The sequence below is a fragment of the Gadus chalcogrammus genome, chromosome 4 (genome assembly GCF_026213295.1).
Source record: "Gadus chalcogrammus isolate NIFS_2021 chromosome 4, NIFS_Gcha_1.0, whole genome shotgun sequence".
In the NCBI taxonomy this organism is placed as follows: domain Eukaryota; kingdom Metazoa; phylum Chordata; class Actinopteri; order Gadiformes; family Gadidae; genus Gadus; species Gadus chalcogrammus.
Genome location: NC_079415.1, coordinates 975,222 through 998,129, shown reverse-complemented (window position 1 = coordinate 998,129; position 22,908 = coordinate 975,222). Strand labels below are relative to the sequence as shown.

At 44.4% G+C, this 22,908-nt stretch overlaps 2 protein-coding genes and 1 long non-coding RNA gene across 4 annotated transcripts in view; all 3 read left to right on the top strand.

The window, feature by feature from the left end:
* The window catches only part of LOC130381173 (cryptochrome-1-like), a 15,278-nt gene extending 13,885 nt beyond the window's left edge, over nt 1-1,393 (top strand). Inside the window, exons 13-14 of the mRNA XM_056588637.1 lie at nt 74-172; nt 855-1,393. Of these exons, the coding sequence (XP_056444612.1) occupies nt 74-168 (95 nt within the window). The 3' untranslated portion in view covers nt 169-172; nt 855-1,393. The remainder of the gene's footprint in view (nt 1-73; nt 173-854) is intronic.
* A 1,786-nt stretch (nt 1,394-3,179) lies between these two features.
* LOC130381656 (uncharacterized) lies at nt 3,180-11,295 on the top strand. Of its 2 annotated transcripts, none has more exons than XR_008895446.1 (3): nt 3,180-3,417; nt 3,524-4,442; nt 10,970-11,295. It is a non-coding gene; the product is annotated as an uncharacterized LOC130381656 (long non-coding RNA). The 2 variants fall into 2 exon arrangements; XR_008895445.1 differs by having other exon boundaries at nt 3,181-3,383.
* Nucleotides 11,296-12,318: 1,023 nt separating this feature from the next.
* Nucleotides 12,319-15,603, top strand: tnnt2c (troponin T2c, cardiac). Its single transcript, XM_056589356.1, has one exon. It carries the CDS (start codon nt 13,077-13,079, stop codon nt 13,878-13,880), a length of 804 nt encoding a protein of 267 aa, XP_056445331.1. The 5' UTR covers nt 12,319-13,076; the 3' UTR covers nt 13,881-15,603.
* The last annotated feature ends 7,305 nt before the right edge of the window (nt 15,604-22,908 follow it).

The following is a 22,908-nucleotide window of genomic DNA, read 5'->3' as shown; positions in this document are numbered from 1 at the left end:
ATCCCGAGGATGTTTGTATCAGAGCAGTGTGATGTTATCAGGGCCGTCCTAATGGCTGTCCCCGTGCCCCCAGGAGTCCGGAACCCCCTTCAGACCGGTGGGAAGCGCCCCAGTGAGGACCACGGCGCTGGGACCGGCTCCAAGGTCCCGCGGCAGTGCAGCCACTGAACAGGTGGGTTCTGCAAGGGGGGAGGGGGGGGGGTCATCGGCCCGCCTGGATCCACCGTAACCGCGGGCTACAGTCGTTCACCGTGAGGGGTCAAGATAAAGTCGTGATTGTACCCTTTGTTGAGAAACGGCAGTTTGGGTAGAGGTCGCGTGCGATTGGTTGACTGTTTGATTGATAAAGGGCTACATTATTGTTTCATCTATAACAGGCTTTGTTATTAATTTATCTATAAAGGGCTTTGGTATTAATTGACCTATAAAGGGCTTTGTTATAGTCTTATTCATAAATGACTAGTATGTGGTTTGATATATGAAGAGCTATAATATTGTTTGATCATTGGGCTACGATGTGGTTTGTTCCCAAACCAAAATGAAACGCCACATGGTTGAATCAAACGAACGAGTCAAAATTAAGAGTCTGTTTTACGATTTTGACTCCATAATAAAACAACCGCTAAACAGCCAACAGTCAATCGGAAATATGTTACGTCGTATCCGTTTTAAGTTTACATCTGAGGGTATCAAGCTAACCCTCCCTCTCCCGTCTCCCCTTCCCTCTCCCCTTCCCCTATCCCCCTCCCCTCTCCCTCTCCCCCCCTCTCTCCCCCTCCCCTTACCCTCTCCCTCCCCCTCCCCCTCCCCTCTCCCTCTCCCTCTCCCTCTCCCCCTCCCCTCTCCCGCCACAGGAGTGTCATCAGCCGTGACCCCCACGCTGTCCTTGGTGAAGAAGCAGACATGGCCCCCGTTGGACGGCCGGCAGCCGGCAGCTCTTAAGAGTCCGATTGATTATCCTACACGGACTCAAAGCACGCAGTGTGGGGGTCCCACACTAACGCACTCATCCCCCAAAACCGACCGGCCCCCAGAACCAACAACCGACTCCACATCAACTCTGCATGGTCTCTTTTTGGTCGGGGCCCACCTATTTATGTTTATAAAAAGGAGATTTACTCATTCCTCATTGCATACAACCCTGTACATATGTGATATTGTATGTGTTTCTCTTTGTTCTTGTGTCGCCATAGATCCACTGATATATTTTTGATATTTCAAAAAAATGAATAATAATAACGGTGGATTTGATTTTGTTTTGGGCAATTTAAATACGAAGCAAAGACCAATCTGGATGGTTCCACTGCTTCTGGGACGTGGTGGGACACAGCAGTCTCACGATGCATTCTATAGGAGACTTGTCTCCTCCTCCCCCCCTCCTCCTCCTCCTCCTCCTACTCTCCTCTCCCTCCTCTTCCTCCTCCTCCTCTCCTCTCCCTCCTCTTCCTCCTCCTCCTCTCCCTCTCCTCCTCCTACTCTCCTCTCCCTCCTCTTCCTCCTCCTCCTCTCCTCCCCCTCCTCCTCCTCCTCCTGCTCCTCCTCTCCCTCTCCTCCTCCTCTCCTCCTCCTCCTCCACCTCCTCCTTCTCCTCCTCCCTCTCCCTCTCCTCCTCCTCTCTCTCCTCCCCCTCCTCCTCCTCCTCCTACTCCTCCTCCTCCACCTCCTCCTTCTCCTCCTCCCTCTCCCTCTCCTCCTCCTCCTCCTCCTCCTCCTCCTCTCCCTCCTCCTCCTCCTCCTCCTCTTCCTCCTCCTACTCCTCCACTCTGTCTCTAATGCCGCTTTTCCACCGCACATGTAGCTCGACTCGACACGACACGACTCGACACGACTCGACACGGTAGCAGCGCGGGTGCTTTTCCACCGCAAATAGTACCTCCGGGACGTGGGCGGGGTCGTCTGCGCGAAAGGGCCGTGACGTATTTTTGTACGCGACGCAAACAACACCTACGTAACCCACACATGGACAGAACCCACATAACAACAATGGAGGACATCGATGCGTTGGTATTCGTGTTCGTATTATTAGCTGGCATGTTGAAGAAGTGGAATATGTTGGCTGCGGCGCTACTATGGCTGTTCTATCGTTACCAGCATGGTTGCCATGTCGCTCTCGCGACTTCGTCACACTCTCTGGCCAATCAGTGGCCGGCCGTCTGGCGACGTCACCTTTTAGCATCGGCTCAGCCGCTTGGAACCTAGAGCGAGGCGGTACTAGAAAAAGCAGCCACTTGAGGTACTAGATCGCGGTGGAAACGCAAAAAAGGCGAGCTGAGTCGAGTCGAGTCGAGTCGTGTCGAGCTGGTACCATGCAGTGGAAAAGCGGCATGAATCATCTCCCTCTCTCTACGGTCCAATCAACAAGTGTTCCTCCTTCCATCCTCCCTCCTCTCTCCCTTCACCACCTTCTCATCCTTAACCACAGACCCCAGATGTATTGTCAGGACAAATATCAGTTGTATGAATATCTGTCGCTGACCATCATGCTTTTGCCCTTGTAAATAGTTAATAAAAGAAATGTGTACTGAATATATTTTATACAAGTATGGAATGAAGAAAAAATATTTTCATGTTGTTCAATTTTGTGTAGTCAATAACTATCACTGGATAGTAGTGCTTCAATTGTTGTTCTTTGTTAATGTATTGTTTAATAAAACAATTGTTAAATATACAAAATGTCCCAAGCCTGGTCTTCAAAACTGAATTGAAGAGATACAGTAAATATACTATTCATTCAATTGTAATCCATTGATTAATAGATTGGATTAAATGTTAGCTAATTTATTATATTTCTTAGTTATGCAAAATGCTGCACCTGTCTGTGCAGACTGTTGCACGTTTACGTACAATACCGGCTCAGGCTGTTGCATGACAAAAACAACACCATCTTGTATGGCACCGGTTATATAGAGGACACAGCTGTTGACAGAAGGTGCGTTACCGCACCGTCATCAGCTGTTGCTCCCCTTTCCGGTTCAGTGACAACGTGAGAAGGCTGTAAACACCGGTTGTGTAACCTCCCGCCCCCACCGGGCGCGTGGACTCGTGATTGGCCCAAACAAGAATTGATTGATTGGTTTAATTAGGTGTTTCCTCGTTCCCGTCTCGAGCTTCCCGCTGAGAGCCAATCCCGGGCTGTTCGTCCTCATTAGTTCTGAGTTGGATCACCTCTGTCACCACACCCACAGCTACATTAACGTGCGCCACTTTGCTTTCACTAACTTAGCCTACTGATCTTTTGATCAGCTTATGCTTAATTAAGGGAGTATAGTTTAAATATTTTTTTAAACATAATAATTGCTTGTTCGTGTTTTCCTTTACTTTTTGACTCCTGCACCCGGACAAGTGTGGCCGCCAACGAGAGAGCTTCAACGAGGACCACCGCAGTGAGTTTGCTGACCAAAGCTTCATTGGGCCCCTGTATGTTGCTGTCTTGATCTAATCTGCTGCTCCACATACATATGCTGTTATAGTAAAGACTATGTATCGCTTATCTTTTCCCTTAACATGTGTTTCCTCCTTTTAGGCGACCGAGATTTATTCAATATGCGGGGGGCCCCCCTTTGGGGCCCCCCGTAGAAGACTTAAGACTGGTAGCCGAGGTATACGGAGGACGTACTCGAAGTATTTGTCTGGGGTTCGCGGTCGGCGGTGCTCTTCTGGTCCAGCGCTTTGCAGTCGGTATCGATTCTGGGCTGACCACCCATTCCTTTTGAACCTCGTCTGGTACAGCCCCACTGTGCTGTCTTGTACCATGATGTTGTTCTTGTGCAACCGCAGCACTTTGCTGTAGCCCAGCCTTGCTAACTTATCTCAAGAGATGTCACCATGACCATTGTGGTCCAACACTCCTGGTGTCTGGTATCATGTGCTAGGACAACGCCAGCTTGTGGTGACTTATGTAGCCTGCGGTTCCTCAGTTGTTGAGCACACGAATAGGAGAGTGAAGGGAAAAATATACTATATATCAACCCAAGGTTCTGGAGTGTAATATACCAAGAACTCAAAAACGGCACATTTTATTTTCTGTGCAATGATGAATTATATTTTCATCTGTCCTTCATATGGGTCAATTTTGACAGATTGATGGTGAAGTCGAATGTTTGAGTGTACCATGAGGGGCTTTGCGTTCCGACTGGTTGCTTGCTAAGGGTTGCGCTTTAAGTTTGCAACGGTAGTTTGGTAGACTTGTTTGTTCCACTTCACCGCTGTGAACTTTTAAATTTGTACTCTTAATATTGCACATAGGCCTACTTGCTTGTTTTAAGATTGTGGCAACCCTAAACTGGTTCACTGTCAAATTTTTCTGCAATAGTTTCATTCATACGTTTTTAGATTGAATTTTATCTGCAGTTTGTAAAAACAAAGACTCTTCAGTTTGGCTAATTGGTTAGCCTAATGTATTCGGCGTTGGATCAGGACTCTACCAGAACTCACTTGCCATCGTGAGTAATTATTGGACACATTTTACCGTGGTGAAGTTAGTTTGAAGTTGGATATTCGACAGATATTCGGCCATTCATTTCCTATGGGAAATTGCTTTTTGCTCAATAGCTTCCGAGTTATAGGAGCCAGTGGCCCCAGACCAATGTTGACCTGTCCTACTATGTGGTACTAACAACACACACCTCACTAAAAATGAATATTTTGCTCCTCCTATTTTATTTAAATATTTTAAGAATCCCATTCATTTCCTATGGGAAATTGCTTTTTGCTCAATAGCTTCCGAGTTATAGGACCCAGAGGCCCCAGACCAATGTTCACCTGTCCTACTATGTGGTACTAACAACAGACACCTCACTAAAAATTAATATTTTGCTCCTCCTATTTTATTTAAATATTTTAAGAATCCCATTCATTTCCTATGGGAAATTGCTTTTTGCTCAATAGCTTCCGAGTTATAGGACCCAGAGGCCCCAGACCAATGTTGACCTGTCCTACTATGTGGTACTAACAACACACACCTCACTAAAAATTAATATTTTGCTCCTCCTATTTTATTTAAATATTTTAAGAATCCCATTCATTTCCTATGGGAAATTGCATTTTGCTCAATAGCTTCCGAGTTATAGGACCCAGAGGCCCCAGACCAATGTTGACCTGTCCTACTATGTGGTACTAACAACACACACCTCACTAAAAATTAATATTCTGCACCTCCTATTTTATTTAAATATTTTAAGAATCCCATTCATTTCCTATGGAAGACGGCTTTTTGCTCAATAGCTTCCGAGTTATGGGACCATGAGGCCCCTGACCAATTTAGACCTGTTCTACTATGTGGTACTAACAACACACACCTCACTAAAAATTAATATTTTGCACCTCCTATTTAATTTAAATATTTTAAGAATCCCATTCATTTCCTATGGGAAATTGCTTTTTGCTCAATAGCTTCCGAGTTATAGGACCCAGAGGCCCCAGACCAATGTTGACCTGTCCTACTATGTGGTACTAACAACACACACCTCACTAAAAATTTATATTTTGCTCCTCCTATTTTATTTAAATATTTTAAGAATCCCATTCATTTCCTATGGGAAATTGCTTTTTGCTCAATAGCTTCCGAGTTATGGGACCCAGAGGCCCCAGACCAATTTAGACCTGTTCTACTATGTGGTACTAACAACACACACCTCACTAAAAATTAATATTTTGCTCCTCCTATTTTATTTAAATATTTTAAGAATCCCATTCATTTCCTATGGAAGACGGCTTTTTGCTCAATAGCTTCCGAGTTATGGGACCCAGAGGCCCCAGACCAATTTAGACCTGTTCTACTATGTGGTACTAACAACACACACCTCACTAAAAAATAATATTTTGCTCCTCCTATTTTATTTAAATATTTTAAGAATCCCATTCATTTCCTATGGGAAATTGCTTTTTGCTCAATAGCTTCCGAGTTATAGGACCCAGAGGCCCCAGACCAATGTTGACCTGTTCTACTATGTGGTACTAACAACACACACCTCACTAAAAATTAATATTTTGCTCCTCCTATTTTATTTAAATATTTTAAGAATCCCATTCATTTCCTATGGAAGACGGCTTTTTGCTCAATAGCTTCCTAGTTATGGGACCCAGAGGCCCCAGACCAATTTAGACCTGTTCTACTATGTGGTACTAACAACACACACCTCACTAAAAATTAATATTTTGCTCCTCCTATTTTATTTAAATATTTTAAGAATCCCATTCATTTCCTATGGAAGACGGCTTTTTGCTCAATAGCTTCCTAGTTATGGGACCCAGAGGCCCCAGACCAATTTAGACCTGTTCTACTATGTGGTACTAACAACACACACCTCACTAAAAAATAATATTCTGCACCTCCTATTTTATTTAAATATTTTAAGAATCCCATTCATTTCCTATAGACGGCTTTTTGCTCAATAGCTTCCGAGTTATGGGAGCCAGTGGCCCCAGACCAATGTTGACCTGTCCTACTATGTGGTACTAACAACACACACCTCACTAAAAATTAATATTTTGCTCCTCCTATTTTATTTAAATATTTTAAGAATCCCATTCATTTCCTATGGAAGACGGCTTTTTGCTCAATAGCTTCCGAGTTATGTGACCCAGAGGCCCCAGACCAATTTAGACCTGTTCTACTATGTGGTACTAACAACACACACCTCACTAAAAATTAATATTTTGCTCCTCCTATTTTATTTAAATATTTTAAGAATCCCATTAATTTCCTATGGAAGACGGCTTTTTGCTCAATAGCTTCCGAGTTATGGGACCCAGAGGCCCCAGACCAATTTAGACCTGTTCTACTATGTGGTACTAACAACACACACCTCACTAAAAATTAATATTTTGCTCCTCCTATTTTATTTAAATATTTTAAGAATCCCATTCATTTCCTATGGAAGACGGCTTTTTGCTCAATAGCTTCCGAGTTATGGGACCCAGAGGCCCCAGACCAATGTTGACCAATGTTGTATTAATTATGTCTAAACTGCAGGGAATAGATACATATTCCAAGGTGCCTTTCGAAGGAAACCTTGGAATATCTGTCTATTTCCTAAACAGCGGACCCTATGACAAAAACAACATAATTGACGGCAGCTCCGTTGCCGCCCACGTGGTTTGGAGCCATGTAAGGAGCAGAGGGGGCTGACATAGCAACCATGAGAGTTACGTGACGTGGACGCAGGCCCATTGAAAAGAAAAGGCCAAAAAACCTAGGCATGGCACATGTTTACAGACGTTATTGTATTTAATTAATTAAATATTAAAATATATATTATATAAATAATTAAATGTACAATTATTTTGTTATAATATTATAAGTAGACCATAGCTTTTATTCAATTGTCGTTATAACAAGATCTGTATCCGACCATTGACCATCGACTCGTAAATTCTATGAATTTAATTCATATTGACGTATGGCGATGGACCGTATGGCACTGTATCCCTTAAATCCCATTTTGAATTTAATAGACCATTCTCGTTGCTTCGAGGAAGTCTGGTGGTCTCCGTATATAATAAATAAATATATAAACATATTTATTTATTTATTCCAGCTCTTCTCAATGCTGCGGAACGCTCACTAAAATTTTTACGTAAACAATTTTAATAGTGTAACTATGCATAAATATCTTACCCACCCAGAATAAAAAGTATTTCCGCCATTTTCACAGAAAAATATCCAAAAAAACATCCAATAGGAGAGATGCTCACAGCGTCTATTGGAGACGTAGTCGGGTTAATACAGGAGTGAATCGGCTGCTGGAGCACCCCATTTCCGTCTGCAGACTACGCCGAAGGGTACCTTTCCCGTCAGCCACCGACGTTCAAGTGCCTTGGCCAACAGTCGGTATTTGATGTTCTCGGAGTCAGGCTGTGTTGGTCTGCATTGGTCTGGGGTTTCTGGGTTTCTGGAGGAGCAAAATATTAATTTTTAGTGAGGTGTGTGTTGTTCGTACCACATAGTAGAACATGTCTAAATTGGTCTGGGGCCTCTGGGTCCCATAACTCAGAAGCTATTGAGCAAAAAGCCGTTTTCCATAGGAAATGAATGGGATTCTTAAAATATTTAAATAAAATAGGAGGAGCAAAATATTAATTTTTAGTGAGGTGTGTGTTGTTAGTACCACATAGTAGGACAGGTCAACATTGGTCTGGGGCCTCTGGGTCCTATAACTCGGAAGCTATTGAGCAAAATGCAATTTCCCATAGGAAATGAATGGGATTCTTAAAATATTTAAATAAAATAGGAGGAGCAAAATATTAATTTTTAGTGAGGTGTGTGTTGTTAGTACCACATAGTAGAACATGTCTAAATTGGTCTGGGCCTCTGGGTCCCATAACTCAGAAGCTATTGAGCAAAAAGCCGTTTTCCATAGGAAATGAATGGGATTCTTAAAATATTTAAATAAAATAGGAGGAGCAAAATATAATTTTTTAGTGAGGTGTGTGTTGTTAGTACCACATAGTAGGACAGGTCAACATTGGTCTGGGGCCTCTGGGTCCTATAACTCGGAAGCTATTGAGCAAAATGCAATTTCCCATAGGAAATGAATGGGATTCTTAAAATATTTAAATAAAATAGGAGGAGCAAAATATAAATTTTTAGTGAGGTGTGTGTTGTTAGTACCACATAGTAGGACAGGTCAACATTGGTCTGGGGCCACTGGCTCCTATAACTCGGAAGCTATTGAGCAAAAAGCAATTTCCCATTGGAAATGAATGGGATTCTTAAAATATTTAAATTAAATAGGAGGTGCAAAATATTAATTTTTAGTGAGGTGTGTGTTGTTAGTACCACATAGTAGAACAGGTGAACATTGGTCTGGGGCCTCTGGGTCCTATAACTCGGAAGCTATTGAGCAAAAAGCAATTTCCCATAGGAAATGATTGGGATTCTTAAAATATTTAAATAAAATAGGAGGAGCAAAATATTATTTTTTAGTGAGGTGTGTGTTGTTAGTACCACATAGTAGAACCGGTCTAAATTGGTCTGGGGCCTCTGGGTCCCATAACTCGGAAGCTATTGAGCAAAAAGCCGTCTTCCATAGGAAATGAATGGGATTCTTAAAATATTTAAATAAAATAGGAGGAGCAAAATATTAATTTTTAGTGAGGTGTGTGTTGTTAGTACCACATAGTAGAACAGGTCTAAATTGGTCTGGGGCCTCATGGTCCCATAACTCGGAAGCTATTGAGCAAAAAGCCGTCTTCCATAGGAAATGAATGGGATTCTTAAAATATTTAAATAAAATAGGAGGAGCAAAATATTAATTTTTAGTGAGGTGTGTGTTGTTAGTACCACATAGTAGGACAGGTCAACATTGGTCTGGGGCCTCTGGGTCCTATAACTCGGAAGCTATTGAGCAAAAAGCAATTTCCCATAGGAAATGAATGGGATTCTTAAAATATTTAAATAAAATAGGAGGAGCAAAATATTAATTTTTAGTGAGGTGTGTGTTGTTAGTACCACATAGTAGGACAGGTCAACATTGGTCTGGGGCCTCTGGGTCCTATAACTCGGAAGCTATTGAGCAAAAAGCAATTTCCCATAGGAAATGAATGGGATTCTTAAAATATTTAAATAAAATAGGAGGAGCAAAATATTATTTTTTAGTGAGGTGTGTGTTGTTAGTACCACATAGTAGGACAGGTCAACATTGGTCTGGGGCCTCTGGGTCCTATAACTCGGAAGCTATTGAGCAAAATGCAATTTCCCATAGGAAATGAATGGGATTCTTAAAATATTTAAATAAAATAGGAGGAGCAAAATATAAATTTTTAGTGAGGTGTGTGTTGTTAGTACCACATAGTAGAACAGGTCTAAATTGGTCTGGGGCCTCTGGGTCCCATAACTCGGAAGCTATTGAGCAAAAAGCCGTCTTCCATAGGAAATGAATGGGATTCTTAAAATATTTAAATAAAATAGGAGGAGCAAAATATTAATTTTTAGTGAGGTGTGTATTGTTAGTACCACATAGTAGAACAGGTCTAAATTGGTCTGGGGCCTCTGGGTCCCATAACTCGGAAGCTATTGAGCAAAAAGCCGTCTTCCATAGGAAATGAATGGTATTCTTAAAATATTTAAATAAAATAGGAGGAGCAAAATATTAATTTTTAGTGAGGTGTGTGTTGTTAGTACCACATAGTAGGACAGGTCAACATTGGTCTGGGGCCTCTGGGTCCTCTAACTCGGAAGCTATTGAGCAAAAAGCAATTTCCCATAGGAAATTAATGGGATTCTTAAAATATTTAAATAAAATAGGAGGAGCAAAATATTAATTTTTAGTGAGGTGTGTGTTGTTAGTACCACATAGTAGGACAGGTCAACATTGGTCTGGGGCCTCTGGGTCCTATAACTCGGAAGCTATTGAGCAAAAAGCAATTTCCCATAGGAAATGAATGGGATTCTTAAAATATTTAAATAAAATAGGAGGAGCAAAATATTATTTTTTAGTGAGGTGTGTGTTGTTAGTACCACATAGTAGGACAGGTCAACATTGGTCTGGGGCCTCTGGGTCCTATAACTCGGAAGCTATTGAGCAAAAAGTAATTTTCCATAGGAAATGAATGGCCGAATATCCGTCGAATATCCAACTTCAAACTAACTTCACCACGGTACACATTTTTACCAATTGTTTACAGAAACTCTAAATGCTTATAATCATAAACAGTTTCCCGTCTATATTATTATTCAGGTGCAGCTTTATTCAGACTGGCGAGATGGGGTCATTTATACCGACATTTTAGATCACTGCTTCAAATTGAATGTTTTTTTCAATCTGGGATTAATGTACTTTATATTAAGAGCAATATTTTGGATGTTTAACTAGTTGCCCTATAGCGATGTAATGCTTGGTTGTTCCCATCCTCAGTCTATAGTCTACTCTCAAATGAAGATGTATTGGCCTGAGTGGAACATTAGATGGCGCTGTGGTGGCGTTCTTTCGTTAACCGAATTCTCTTGAAATGTTCTCGCTTTTTTTAGGCTGAAAGACCCTCCAGCCAGATGGTTGTTCAATGCTGAGCGCTCTTGCTGCGAGAGATCTGGTGCAGATTCCCAGAATGGCCTGAGACAACGGATTATCAGTTGTAACGCTGGTTATAAATTATAGTTATTGGACTGCAAAACTCTTGTGTTCTGTAGACGTTGATGGTCTGCGGATGAATCTTCCCCCTACAGGGCATTGAGGACCGAACAAAGTTGCTGTACTGATCTACCGGGCTCATTGACCTGTTTTTGAACTTTGAACCATGGCGATCCCAATGTCTTGACATCTGCTACTTCACGAATAAAAACAGTTTTTTTTCTAATTTGATTTTGATCTTTGCGACTGTTCATAATTCAACTTTCTTAACCTCACCAGGAGTAGCCTACACTACGCCTGAAGTCTGTTTATAGAATACAGGAATCCCAACAACTCTATGCTCGCTACAAATTTGATTTTAATCTGCGATGAACTGAGCGAAAGTGCAACAAATTAAATGGAATAATTAAGTCTTTCATTTGATGAGCCTGTTTGCCCGGTAATTCCCACTCATAACGGGGCCCTGACAAAGCGGCACTAAAAGTTCACGATTTGTAACAAGTGCTTAATTTGTATTTCCAGCAATTGCGGCAAATTAAGATATTGATATAAAAACTATTGGCCCTTGGTGATATTGTGCCATTTGGTATTTATTCAGTGGTAGATTGGACAGATCACTCATTATCCCTTGAGACCCATTCATGGCTTGACGATGCGTTTGCCTAGTTGGTGAGTCAATTGTAGAATTAGAATCCAACTATTTCAGACGTGCATTCAGTCACTGTCCAAGTGTAATCCAACACCAGACTGACGCGAGTGGCCCTGGACTATTCATATGAAGGTATCACTTAGGACCGACTCAAATTAAAACTCTAAACCCCTAAGCTTGTAACCATAAGCTCATATCAACCGGGTCTTTGCATGCGTATGTTTCTAATGCAGAGTGACGGAAGGCGCGTTATCCTACAGGGGAAGTCGGCTGCATGGTCCCTGTGCCACATGGAGGGCTGGGGAGGCCGGGCGGCACCTGTCGATCCACTTCAATTATACGCTCTGCAACAAGAAAAGTGTGTGCCCTTTTCCATGCTTGTTAAAGTAACGACCGCCAAACGAAGCAGACGTGCTGAGCACAAGGATGAGATGTCCACCCCCCACGAAGAACTAATCCTCCAGGTCGTTCTTCACCGGTTGCCGCTCCGTATCGTACCAGATATCAAGAATGTTGTCATTGGCATGAAATGTGCTATATAAATAAAAGTACCTTACCTTACCTTACACGTCTACTCCATTGTTGAGGTCTTTCTTTCAAAGGCCATTCTTGTCCGTTGACGACAACAATGGAAGGATGACAAACTTTTTCTGAAACTTTTAATATCTAAAATAAGCAGTCATCTTTTGTATGACGCAGTTCTCGAACCCAGGCAAAGTTGTTGGGCTTATAGATGTAGTTATCGCCCAGTCGGCCTACAATGCATACGTTATTTAAGGGAAGTTGAAAAATGTGCCATCTGTCTTGAGCATTCAGATCCTCATTGGCTTCAACATTCTTGTGTGGGCTATTGCAAGGGAATGTAATTTGGCTTGTCAATGGGAGCTTTTAAGCACCAACGTTGTTTGAGAAGCCTTGTGACGCCTATACCGCCATTGCCAACTTATCAAGGCCCGGAGAGCATAAGTGTGCGTGCATCTGTCGTGTATCGGAAATAGTTCCTCATCTTCTCCTTACAAAGTAATAAAGATGTGGCTGCGTTGGTGGGGTCAGAGTGCAGCCGGGATCTAGAGGGATGACTGAGGGGTGGGTGGATCCCTCGGTGTTGGACGAGTCAAGGAGAAAATAGCCTCCGTGCAGCTCCATCTGTCTGAACTGCCCGCCGATGACGCCAAGCTCTAGAGAGTTAGAACTGTAAACAGTCACATGGTAGCGGGAAGCCCTCAAAAACATCTCCGCTCCAAGCCAGTGGCCTCACTTGTCCCCACTTGTCCCCTGACTGCGAGCCAACCGCAGGTCTGAGAGCATCTCTGTTGTCTCCCTGGGACCTCGCTGCCTCTTCGAGCAAGAACAACACCATGTCGGTCGCTGAGGAGAACGTGGAGGAGTACGAGCAAGAGGAGGAAGAGGAGCCGACAGACGCCGGACCGGACAGGAGCGAGGAGGAGGAGCGGGAGCAAGGCGAGGGGGACTCAAAGTGGCGTCCCAAGACCACCTACATCCCCAACATCGCGCCGCCCAAGCTCCCGGACGGCGAGAAGGTGGACTTCGACGACCTCCACCGCAAGCGTGTGGAGAAGGATGTGAACGACCTGCAGTCGCTGATCCACCTGCACTTCTCCACCCGGGAGAAGGAAGAGGAGGACCTCGTCTCCCTGAGGGAGCGCATCGAGAGCCGCCGCTCGGACCGCAACGAGCAGGTGCGGGTCCGCGGCGAGCAGGAGCGCCAGCGGCAGGCGCGGCTCGCCGAGGAGCGGGCGCGGCGCGAGGAGGAGGCGGCGGCCAAGCTGCGCGCCGACGAGGACGCCAAGAAGAAGCTGATGTTCACCAACAAGTCGTTCGGCAGCTACCTGCAGAAGCAGGACGCGGCGCGCAAGGGCAAGAAGCTCACGGCGCGCGAGGAGAAGAGGAAGGCGCTGTCGGAGCGACGCAAGCCGCTGAACATCGACCACCTGAACCAGGACAAGCTGGCCGAGAAGGCCCAGGAGCTGTGGGCGTGGCTGCACCAGCTGCACGCAGACAAGTTTGAGCTGGCCGAGAAGCTCAAGAAGCAGAAGTACGACATCGCCCTCCTCCGGAACCGCGTCAGCGACCACCAGAGAGGCTCCAAGGCGGCCAAGACGACCCGCGGAGCCAAGGGCAAGTCCGGGTCCTGGAAGTGATCTGTGTGTAGGCTGAGGGCGTCACTCTGCGGTGGCACTGTCACGTGCTGCCATGCTTCTGTTTTGTGGCTGTTTTTTATGGACTATTTTACCCCCCACTGCTTTGGATGACTCTTTACCACCTGTGGTGTGACTATGGATTTGTTTGATTGCAGGCAATTTGGACTAAGAGGCTGTGAGTCAGACCACATCACTTTCAATCACCGTTTTTTTTTCTCTCTCCCTCTCTTGGTATTCCATCCATTGTTATAACCATAAATTGTTTGTTGGATAATTAGAGTGTATAATGAGCAGAAAAACAATTTTTTTTTGCACATTGATTGGGAAAGTGATTAAAATCGAGCACAAACATCTCAGTTGTGTTATTTAGCCTAGAAAGCTACATAACTATTTTCCAATTTGAGGCGCTCTGTCGACGTGTCAGCTGTCTGGTTTATATTTAAAGCCCTCCACCAACACCACCAATGTTAATTGGCGAGTGGCCGGTTTGCTGCGTTTTAAAAGGTTGGGATGGTATGGTATGACAGGTGTGCCCGCAGCTGAGTCCCGCCGCGTGGAGCTATTTTGGTCCCGCAGCCCTCCGGGGGCGGCCAGGCACGTTGGCCTGCATTGTTTACACGGGGGAAATGTGCGTGTTGACTGAGAAATCGCGCACCGTGCCGCTAAATGGCGCCCCCGGCGTGCTGTTTGTTTAGATAAGGCGATTGATGTCTGGGATCTGAAGGATGGGGACTCCAAAGGGTACGACTCAAATGCAGTCAGACTGACCGGGTTTCTTTTTATAGCCTAGTTTTGTTTTACATTTGATAGCCTACTGCTTTTATTTTTTTAATCCTACAATGGCTGCTGCATTATCTCAAATTTGATTAAATGTCATGAATTATTCAGAAAAGAAAAACTGGTTTTGATTTGAAAATTTCAAATGAAGCATAGGCTACTTTTCAAATACCAATTCAAATACGAAAACACAATCGTAATAAAACGAACAAATAGGCCTACCTCAAATAATAGTAATGGAACAATGAAAGAATGAAACCATATAGGCTACTGTAGGATGAAATTGGGGGGATAGATCATGCATGTGACTGCATGCTAATTTATAACATAACTTTGAGATGGAGACAATCAAACAAATAGAAAATATGAAATGGTTTACTCGGTCTTTTTCTTTTGTGTAACATAAATGGAGAACCTAGTACGTATTGCAGTGCAACAGGCACATGATGGATACATGAAGGTTAACACCGAAGAACCGCTAGGGGTCACTAGAACCCCGGTTTGTACCAAGTGGAAAACACCTGGAAGCATAATTGCTGGGAAATCTATTCAAAGCGATCTGTTGTCATTTGTGTCCCAAAGCGAAAGATAAGTCTAATAAAAAACAACAATAAGAAATGCTTTTCACACTCCCCAATAACACAATTAAAACAAGATAATCAGCTTGGTATACCTAACTAATATGTTTTTTTTTCGAGCATCCATTTAAACATGTTGTAAAAGCGTTCATATTCCTCAAATTCCTCCTACTTTTAAAGGCTTTTATTCGGCATGTTTGGCCTACTGGGTGCTTTCACGAGTCGGTCTAAGGGCCAGAGCCGTTTCAGCTAACAAGAGCCAGTTCATACTGCCACTCGCCCCTGGACCTCGCATGTCAGATTGGCTCCGGTGTAGGCAGCTGTATGAAGCCGTCCAGACGCCGCAGTTCCCGACAGGTTTCCATAGTGACCAGAGAGAGACCATTTCTGCCAGCGGAGATTGTCTGAACCCCCCCCCCACCACCACCACCACCACCACCGCCACCACTGCTACCTGCAATAAATAAAAATGTGTTTTGTTTGCCAGTGTGTTGATCCTGTGGTCACGATAAACGACACATGACATGTCCCATCTGTGATATAAATCTTACTCTACACAAGTTTATGGATTGATGTCTGGGAAACTGAATTATCTGACACGTGAACAGGTATGCTTCATTAATCTTCTCCCACCCATTTCGGTTAATGCTTTCTGGTCACTGCTCTAGCCACGTTTTAGCGCGATGCACGTGTTTGATCAGACGGCCGTGAGGGAGCGCACAATTTATTGTTTCCTTCACTGCGCACGAGCCTTTTACCACGTTCATTGACTAAATGCCTAACTCGGATGCTGAAAGATAAAAATGAAATATAAGACCGATGCAGAAGCCACATCATGAAAACAACTTTCATATAATGCATTGAATGTCCAAATCACAAATAAATCACCTATATCGAGATCAATGACGTGGCCAAAAACCCGGATGAATCTACCAGACGTGCATCTAATAACTGTTGAAGCAAATCTGTTGTGCCCCAACACTCATGTGGAGCAAACATGTCTTTGATTAGGATCCACATAAAGCATAATTCAACAGTGACAAAACAATTACCACTCTGTGTGTGGACGTCTCCAACTAATTCGATATCTGCTGAAAGATGCCATCCCCTACCTTCTGGGAATTAGCCAAGCTCTGCTTTGGTCCACCATGCAATTCATTAGACATAAGAGCTCCATAAGATGGCTCTACCGGGAAACGCTGAAGCCTGCTCAAGTGCGAGGTCGTTCATTGATGGGATTGGACCAAAACGTATTCTTGAACCTGGAGTAGGTGGACAGTTCCGTGCAGCCTGTCTTCTGCTTCAGTATAAACCTCGTTGAGTGTCTCTCTGTTTGTTTAACCGAGTCAGGTATCACAGCCTCAGCTTTGTGTTTGACGATGCAGTTAAGCCTATATAAGTTATCAACCCAAATTTCATCCCCAATTTTTTTTTTATGTCAAATAATTTATTTAGGGCCTGCATTGCGTTTTTTCTGGAACTTGGATAGCATCTCAGATTTCTGCCCAGAGGCGCTCATTAATTTCCACGGCCACTGAAAAAATGGGAGAGGTTTAAGTTTTATAAAGTACTAGAAATATAATTTGAAAAGGGAAAACCGCCACTTCTGGTGACTAAAGATAATAATAATATTAAAAAGGTGCTGTGATGGTAATATTACAATAAAGTGCCTCTTCTTCGAGGAGACGAAAGGTCAGACACAGAATAAACGACCTTATCCGAGTGTGACATTTAAAGAAATTCTTTAATTGGGAGATGTGTGTATCAAACCAAAAGTGCAGTGTTTATGGGGTTCAGCTATAACGTTGATCGCACCAGGCGCAGAGATCTCTCTGGGACGAAATGTACTTCTCTTCTCTAAATTGCCCCCCTGTTCTTAATATTAATAGATTATTGTTATGGAAACTAGATGATCCTTGGTGACGCATCGTATGAGATAGGCTAACTATGAGGCGAGGGTTACCTTGACATAGAAGCCAACACTCACACACATAGACATAACCACACATGTAACACACAAATACTCAATGTCCAAGGTTCAACCAGACCAGTCTATGTTCATTATCAGACAACTGAAGAAGATATAAGATCTTACTTTCAGCAAGGCACGCAGAATGTGCAATGGCGTTCGATATTCCCTGCGTTCAGATGTGCATTTATGTGCATTTATTCAGTCAAGCGTTCATTTATAGATTTTATTTTGCGCCATAAAACATCTTTACCTCTATTTAAGAAAGAGGCAATTTTCTGGAAGATCTGGAACAAGAAATAGATCAGCCTGCAGCCTTTAACAACCCCAGAATGAATACAACCAAGCAATCGATGGCTCTGAATGGCGGAACTTCAAATTGATCGAGTAAAGAAGCGGACTAAAAACAAAATAACATCAACATTGAATGAAAGGGAAATTTGGTCCAATTGTGTTTGGTTCTGTTTTATTGCAAGATGATCCGGAGGTATCTGATGCCGTGAATTATGATTCAGATATTGATTTTAGCAGTGTGGGGCTCAGAGGACCGGCCATAGAAAGACCATAGCCTTGTTTGTTTATGCGACCAAAATAACGGCGACAGACTGGACTGCTGCTCCCTGGAGTGATTTGGACTTCCACTTTCTTTAGGGATTTTATATTGTGACTCACAAATCAAATACCACTGTCAGCCCCACATGAAGACACACCTCACACAGCAAACACATACCGGTGCACCCAAACACTCTGTCTCTGTCCCTGTCATTCACACACACACACACACACACACACACACACACACACACACACATACACACACAGAGGGACTTAAACACTCTCTCTCCTCACACACGCATGCACGCACACACGCGTGCGCGCACACACACACACACATGCATACCAGCACACCCCACCCACAAACAAACACAAACAAGCAGCCACAGCGAAGTGAATGAGTAGCGGCCCTTGGCTACAATGCGGAGCTAGATGGGCCGTGTCAAGGTGGCGTCCGCCTGCTGATAAACCATCCGGCCTCCAGAGGCCGTGAACCACCGGGCTTATCGCCAAAATCCTCCTTTCCAAATTGAGGAGGGACCGTAGCGACGAGCAGGGTATAAAGGCAGATCCCCTCCGCCACGACGAGACATTCATCTCTTGCCCCCCCTTCTGCCTTGCACTCTCCTTTTAGTTCTAAGAGCCCTATCCCCCCACCCTCCACCACCACCACCCCCGCCTCCTCCTCCACCTCCACCACCCCCGCCTCCTCCTCCACCACCACCTCCCCCGCCTCCTCCTCCACCTCCACCACCCCCGCCTCCTCCTCCACCTCCACCACCCCCGCCTCCTCCTCCACCACCACCACCCCCGCCTCCTCCTCCACCTCCACCTCCCCCGCCTCCTCCTCCACCACCACCTCCCCCGCCTCCTCCTCCACCTCCACCACCCCCGCCTCCTCCTCCACCTCGACAACCCAAAAGGAAGGCCGGACAGTATAGGAGCTCCTTGAGCGCCGTCTCCTTGGGCGGGTTGTGTTCCTCGCTGCTCGTGTTCAACGCCGCCCAGGGGGACAGCGCCGGCGCTATGCTCCCCAGAGCTTCCTGTTCCTGCCCCGTACTGCGCACACACCCACACCCCCCCCGGTGAGAGCCATCAGTCCCTGTCTGAGATAGTTCTTCCTATTTTGCTGCCGCTCTCAACTCTTTGAGGAGTTTCTGGGGCCCTCAGCTCTCTGAATGTGATGCAACAGTGTTCCTGCAGAAAAGTCATGATGCATGAGTCACCGTGCACCCCCGCCTGTGTGTGTGTGTGTTTGTGTGTGTGTGTTTGTGTGTGTGTCTACGTGCACGTTTATCCTTGCGTCATCAGGGAATGTACGGCCATGGCTCTAATTATAGTCGGGCTCCATCACGGCTCCTGGGGACGAGGAGGTGGGAGGCCCGTCACGTTGGGATCGTGTGTTTGCGGACCCCAGATGAATGACTCATCAGTTCAGTGTGGGAGTGAGACGAGTCATTCATAGATCCACGCAGCGCAAGCCTGGCTTCAAAGCTGGACATCCATTGATTAAGGGCTGTGGAACAAAGCAAATGCAACACGTCCACAAACCCAATGACCTTACAAACATTTGGCAAGAGTTTGCCTCCAGGTGAAGACCCCTTTAGTCATACTTGGGGGTGTGTGCTATTACAATACTCCACGTCATTCTGCGCCGGGCGTGCTTTAAACACATCCCCTCCATGGACCCTGAGTGACGCAGGCAGTGAATCAACCTGTGATGCTGAAGAAGTCGTGAGCCTTGAAGGAAATTGATGGTTTTGATGAATGCGAGCCCTTTCCTGTTTGGGTCCTCGATCTCTCCGCTCGGTCCTCTGGGAGTGATTCACGCTAACTCCCGAGGTGGGTACTAACAAAGAACAAATACTATAATGCTGCTGTACCTAAGTACAGTGTTCTGGCATCTGTACGTTATATGAATGAACATAAATGAATATGTGTACTTTTGCCACCACTGGCTAACACCTCCTTCCTCTATGTGTTTGCAGACCATCTGGGCATCATGCAGCCTCTATATCCACCATGTATCCCCTATATCCACCATGCAGCCTCTATATCAACCATCCAGCCTCTATATCCACCATTCAGCCTCTATATCCATCATGCAGCCTCTATATCCACCATCCAACCTCTATATCCACCATCCAGCCTCTATATCCACCATGCAGCCCCTATATCCACCATCCAGCCTCTATATCCTCTATATCCACCATCCAGCCTCTATATCCTCTATATCCACCATGCAGCCTCTATATCCACCATCCAGCCTCTATATCCACCATCCAGCCTCTATATCCACCATCCAGCCTCTATATCCACCATGCAGCCTCTATATCCACCATCCAGCCTCTATATCCACCATCCAGCCTCTATATCCACCATGCAGCCTCTATATCCACCATCTAGCCTCTATATCCTCTATATCCACCATGCAGCCTCTATATCCACCATCCAGCCTCTATATCCTCTAAATCCACCATGTAGCCTCTGTATCCGCTATATCCACCATGCAGCCTCTATATCCACCATCCAGCCTCTATATCCACCATCCAGCCTCTATATCCTCTATATCCACCATGTAGCCTCTATAGCCACCATGCAGCCTCTATATCCTCTATATCGCCTATATCAGGGGTCTTCAATTAAAATTTAACAAGGTCCAGTTACTAAAAATTCCTTCCAAGAAATGTCCGAACCTACCACGTCCTAATAGCCTTCTTTTGTGAAATACAATCAACACGGCATATTTCCTTATAATTTCAGGTGTATTTATTTTCAATTTCCAAATAGCTTACTTTTAACCATGAAAAACTAGTAAGACAAAGTAACGCATATTAACATTTCAAGCAAACAATACAGGTACATTAGGCCTGCAATTCAAGTAAACATATAAAGTGCATAAGGCCTACATGTGAAGTAAGCAGAACAGGAACACTAGGCCTACACTTCAAATAAACACAAAGTGCATAAGGCCTACATTTCAAGTAAGCAAAACAGGCACACCAGGCCTACATTTCAAATAAACACAAAAAAAGAGCATTAGGCCTTCATTTCAAGGAAGCAAAACAGTGTCTCAAGTGGTGTTAGACCCAACAGGTCCTCACAGATCTCTTTCTTGTCTTGATAAAACAATCGCACACCCAAAAGCTGGGCATATCCGTTACATCTGAAGACTCATCAATGGCTAAGGATGGGGCACTCTGAACAGCCGCATGAAGCTGTGACAGTGCGTCATCTGATAACATTTCAGATTTTCTGGTTGTCGTTGCAGCTCACATTGGGATTTGCTTTATTTTTTCATTGTTTGTTTACCTTCAAGTAACGTCTCGGCAGCGGCGTTCAAGTTCTCCTTCACAACAGTCGTGTCACTGAAAGTCTTTTTATGTTGCCCCAAAATCCATGCAATCTTAAATGAGCATTCATTTGCACGTTGCTGGCCTGTAAATGAGTGTGTGAAGACAGGCGTAGACCTCTCATACTGAGCTCTCAGCTCGGGTATTTTCCACGCTCTTACTTCTGACTCCTGGGGATACTTTTCCTCGAAGGATCTGTGTTTGGATTCGTAATGCCGCATATTCACGCTTTTTATCAGCGCCACGGTTTCAACACATAAAAGACACAACAAAGGTTTTGTACTGCCTTGCGGGAGAATGAACATGTATTGGTCAGTCCATTCATCTTTAAAATGTCTCTTTTCGGGGTCAGATTTCCTTATTTTCGAGCAAGCCATTTTCTCATTCCAAATCACTCTTCCGGTAAGCAAAAAATTTGATTGGCTATTATTTGAGTGACGCTATTACGCACATGCCGTGACAGACGGAGGGAGGGGGGGAGTTCGGTGAGTGCATGATCTTCGCTCTGTGAAGATCATTGCTTTTATATCCTCTATATCCACCATGTAACCTCTATATCCACCATACAGCCTCTATGTCCAGCATGCAGCCTCTATTTCCTCTATATCCACCATGCAGCCGCTATATCCTCTATATCCACCATTCAGCCTCCATCTCCTCTATATCCACCATGCAGCCTCTATATCCTCCATCTCCTCTATATCCACCATGCAGCCTTTATATCCACCATGCAGCCTCTATATCCACCATGCAGCCTCTATATCTACCATGCAGCCTCCATCTCCTCTATATCCACCATGCAGCCTCTATATCCGCTATATCCACCATGCAGCCTCTATATCCACCATGCAGCCTCTATATCCTCTATATCCACCATGCAGCCTCTATATCCACCATGTAGCCTCTATATCCTCTATATCCACCATGCAGCCGCTATATCCACCATGCAGCCTCTATATCCCCTATATCCACCATGTAGCCTCTATATCCACCATGCAGCCTCTATATCCTCTATATCCACCATCCAGCCTCTATTGCCTCTATATCCACCATGCAGCCTCTATATCCACCATGCAGCCTCTATATCCCCTATATCCACCATGTAGCCTCTATATCCACCATGCAGCCTCTATATCCTCTATATCCACCATCCAGCCGCTATATCCTCTATATCCACCATCCAGCCTCTATTACCTCTATATCCACCATCCAGCCTCTATTACCTCTATATCCACCATGTAGCCTCTATATCCACCATCCAGCCTCTATATCCCCTATATCCACCATGTAGCCTCTAGATCCACCATGCAGCAGCTATATCCACCATGTAGCCTCTATATCCATTATGTAAATGAAGCCACAGAACACGGCGCACGGTTATTTGTCCCTAAAGCTGTTATTAGCGCGTCTCGCTAAATGCCGCCTGGATGCTGACGATAATGCCAAGTCTGACTCTAACACACTCTCTCACGGAGACGCACATCGTCTCAAACATGAGGCAAGACACGCAAACAGTGTATGTGTGACACATACATATACTGTCTTTCAGAATCAGAATCAGAATCAGCTTTATTGGCCGGGTATGCGTAAACAAACAAGGAATTTGACTTTGGTTAACCCTTTGCCCTCGAAGTACAACACTCACCTAACCTATTGTTTATATTAAAAAAAACTGAAAGAAAAGTAAGAAATATTAATATACTGTTAAGTATACAGCATAACAATACAATAGAATTTACGAATTTACAAAAAATCTAAAATAATATACAATAAAAATGTAAGATAGGGAAGAAATG

Bases quoted from the DNA above. Each gene is read 5' to 3' on its own strand.
- tnnt2c (XM_056589356.1), top strand. From the start codon at position 13,077: ATGTCGGTCGCTGAGGAGAACGTGGAGGAGTACGAGCAAGAGGAGGAA.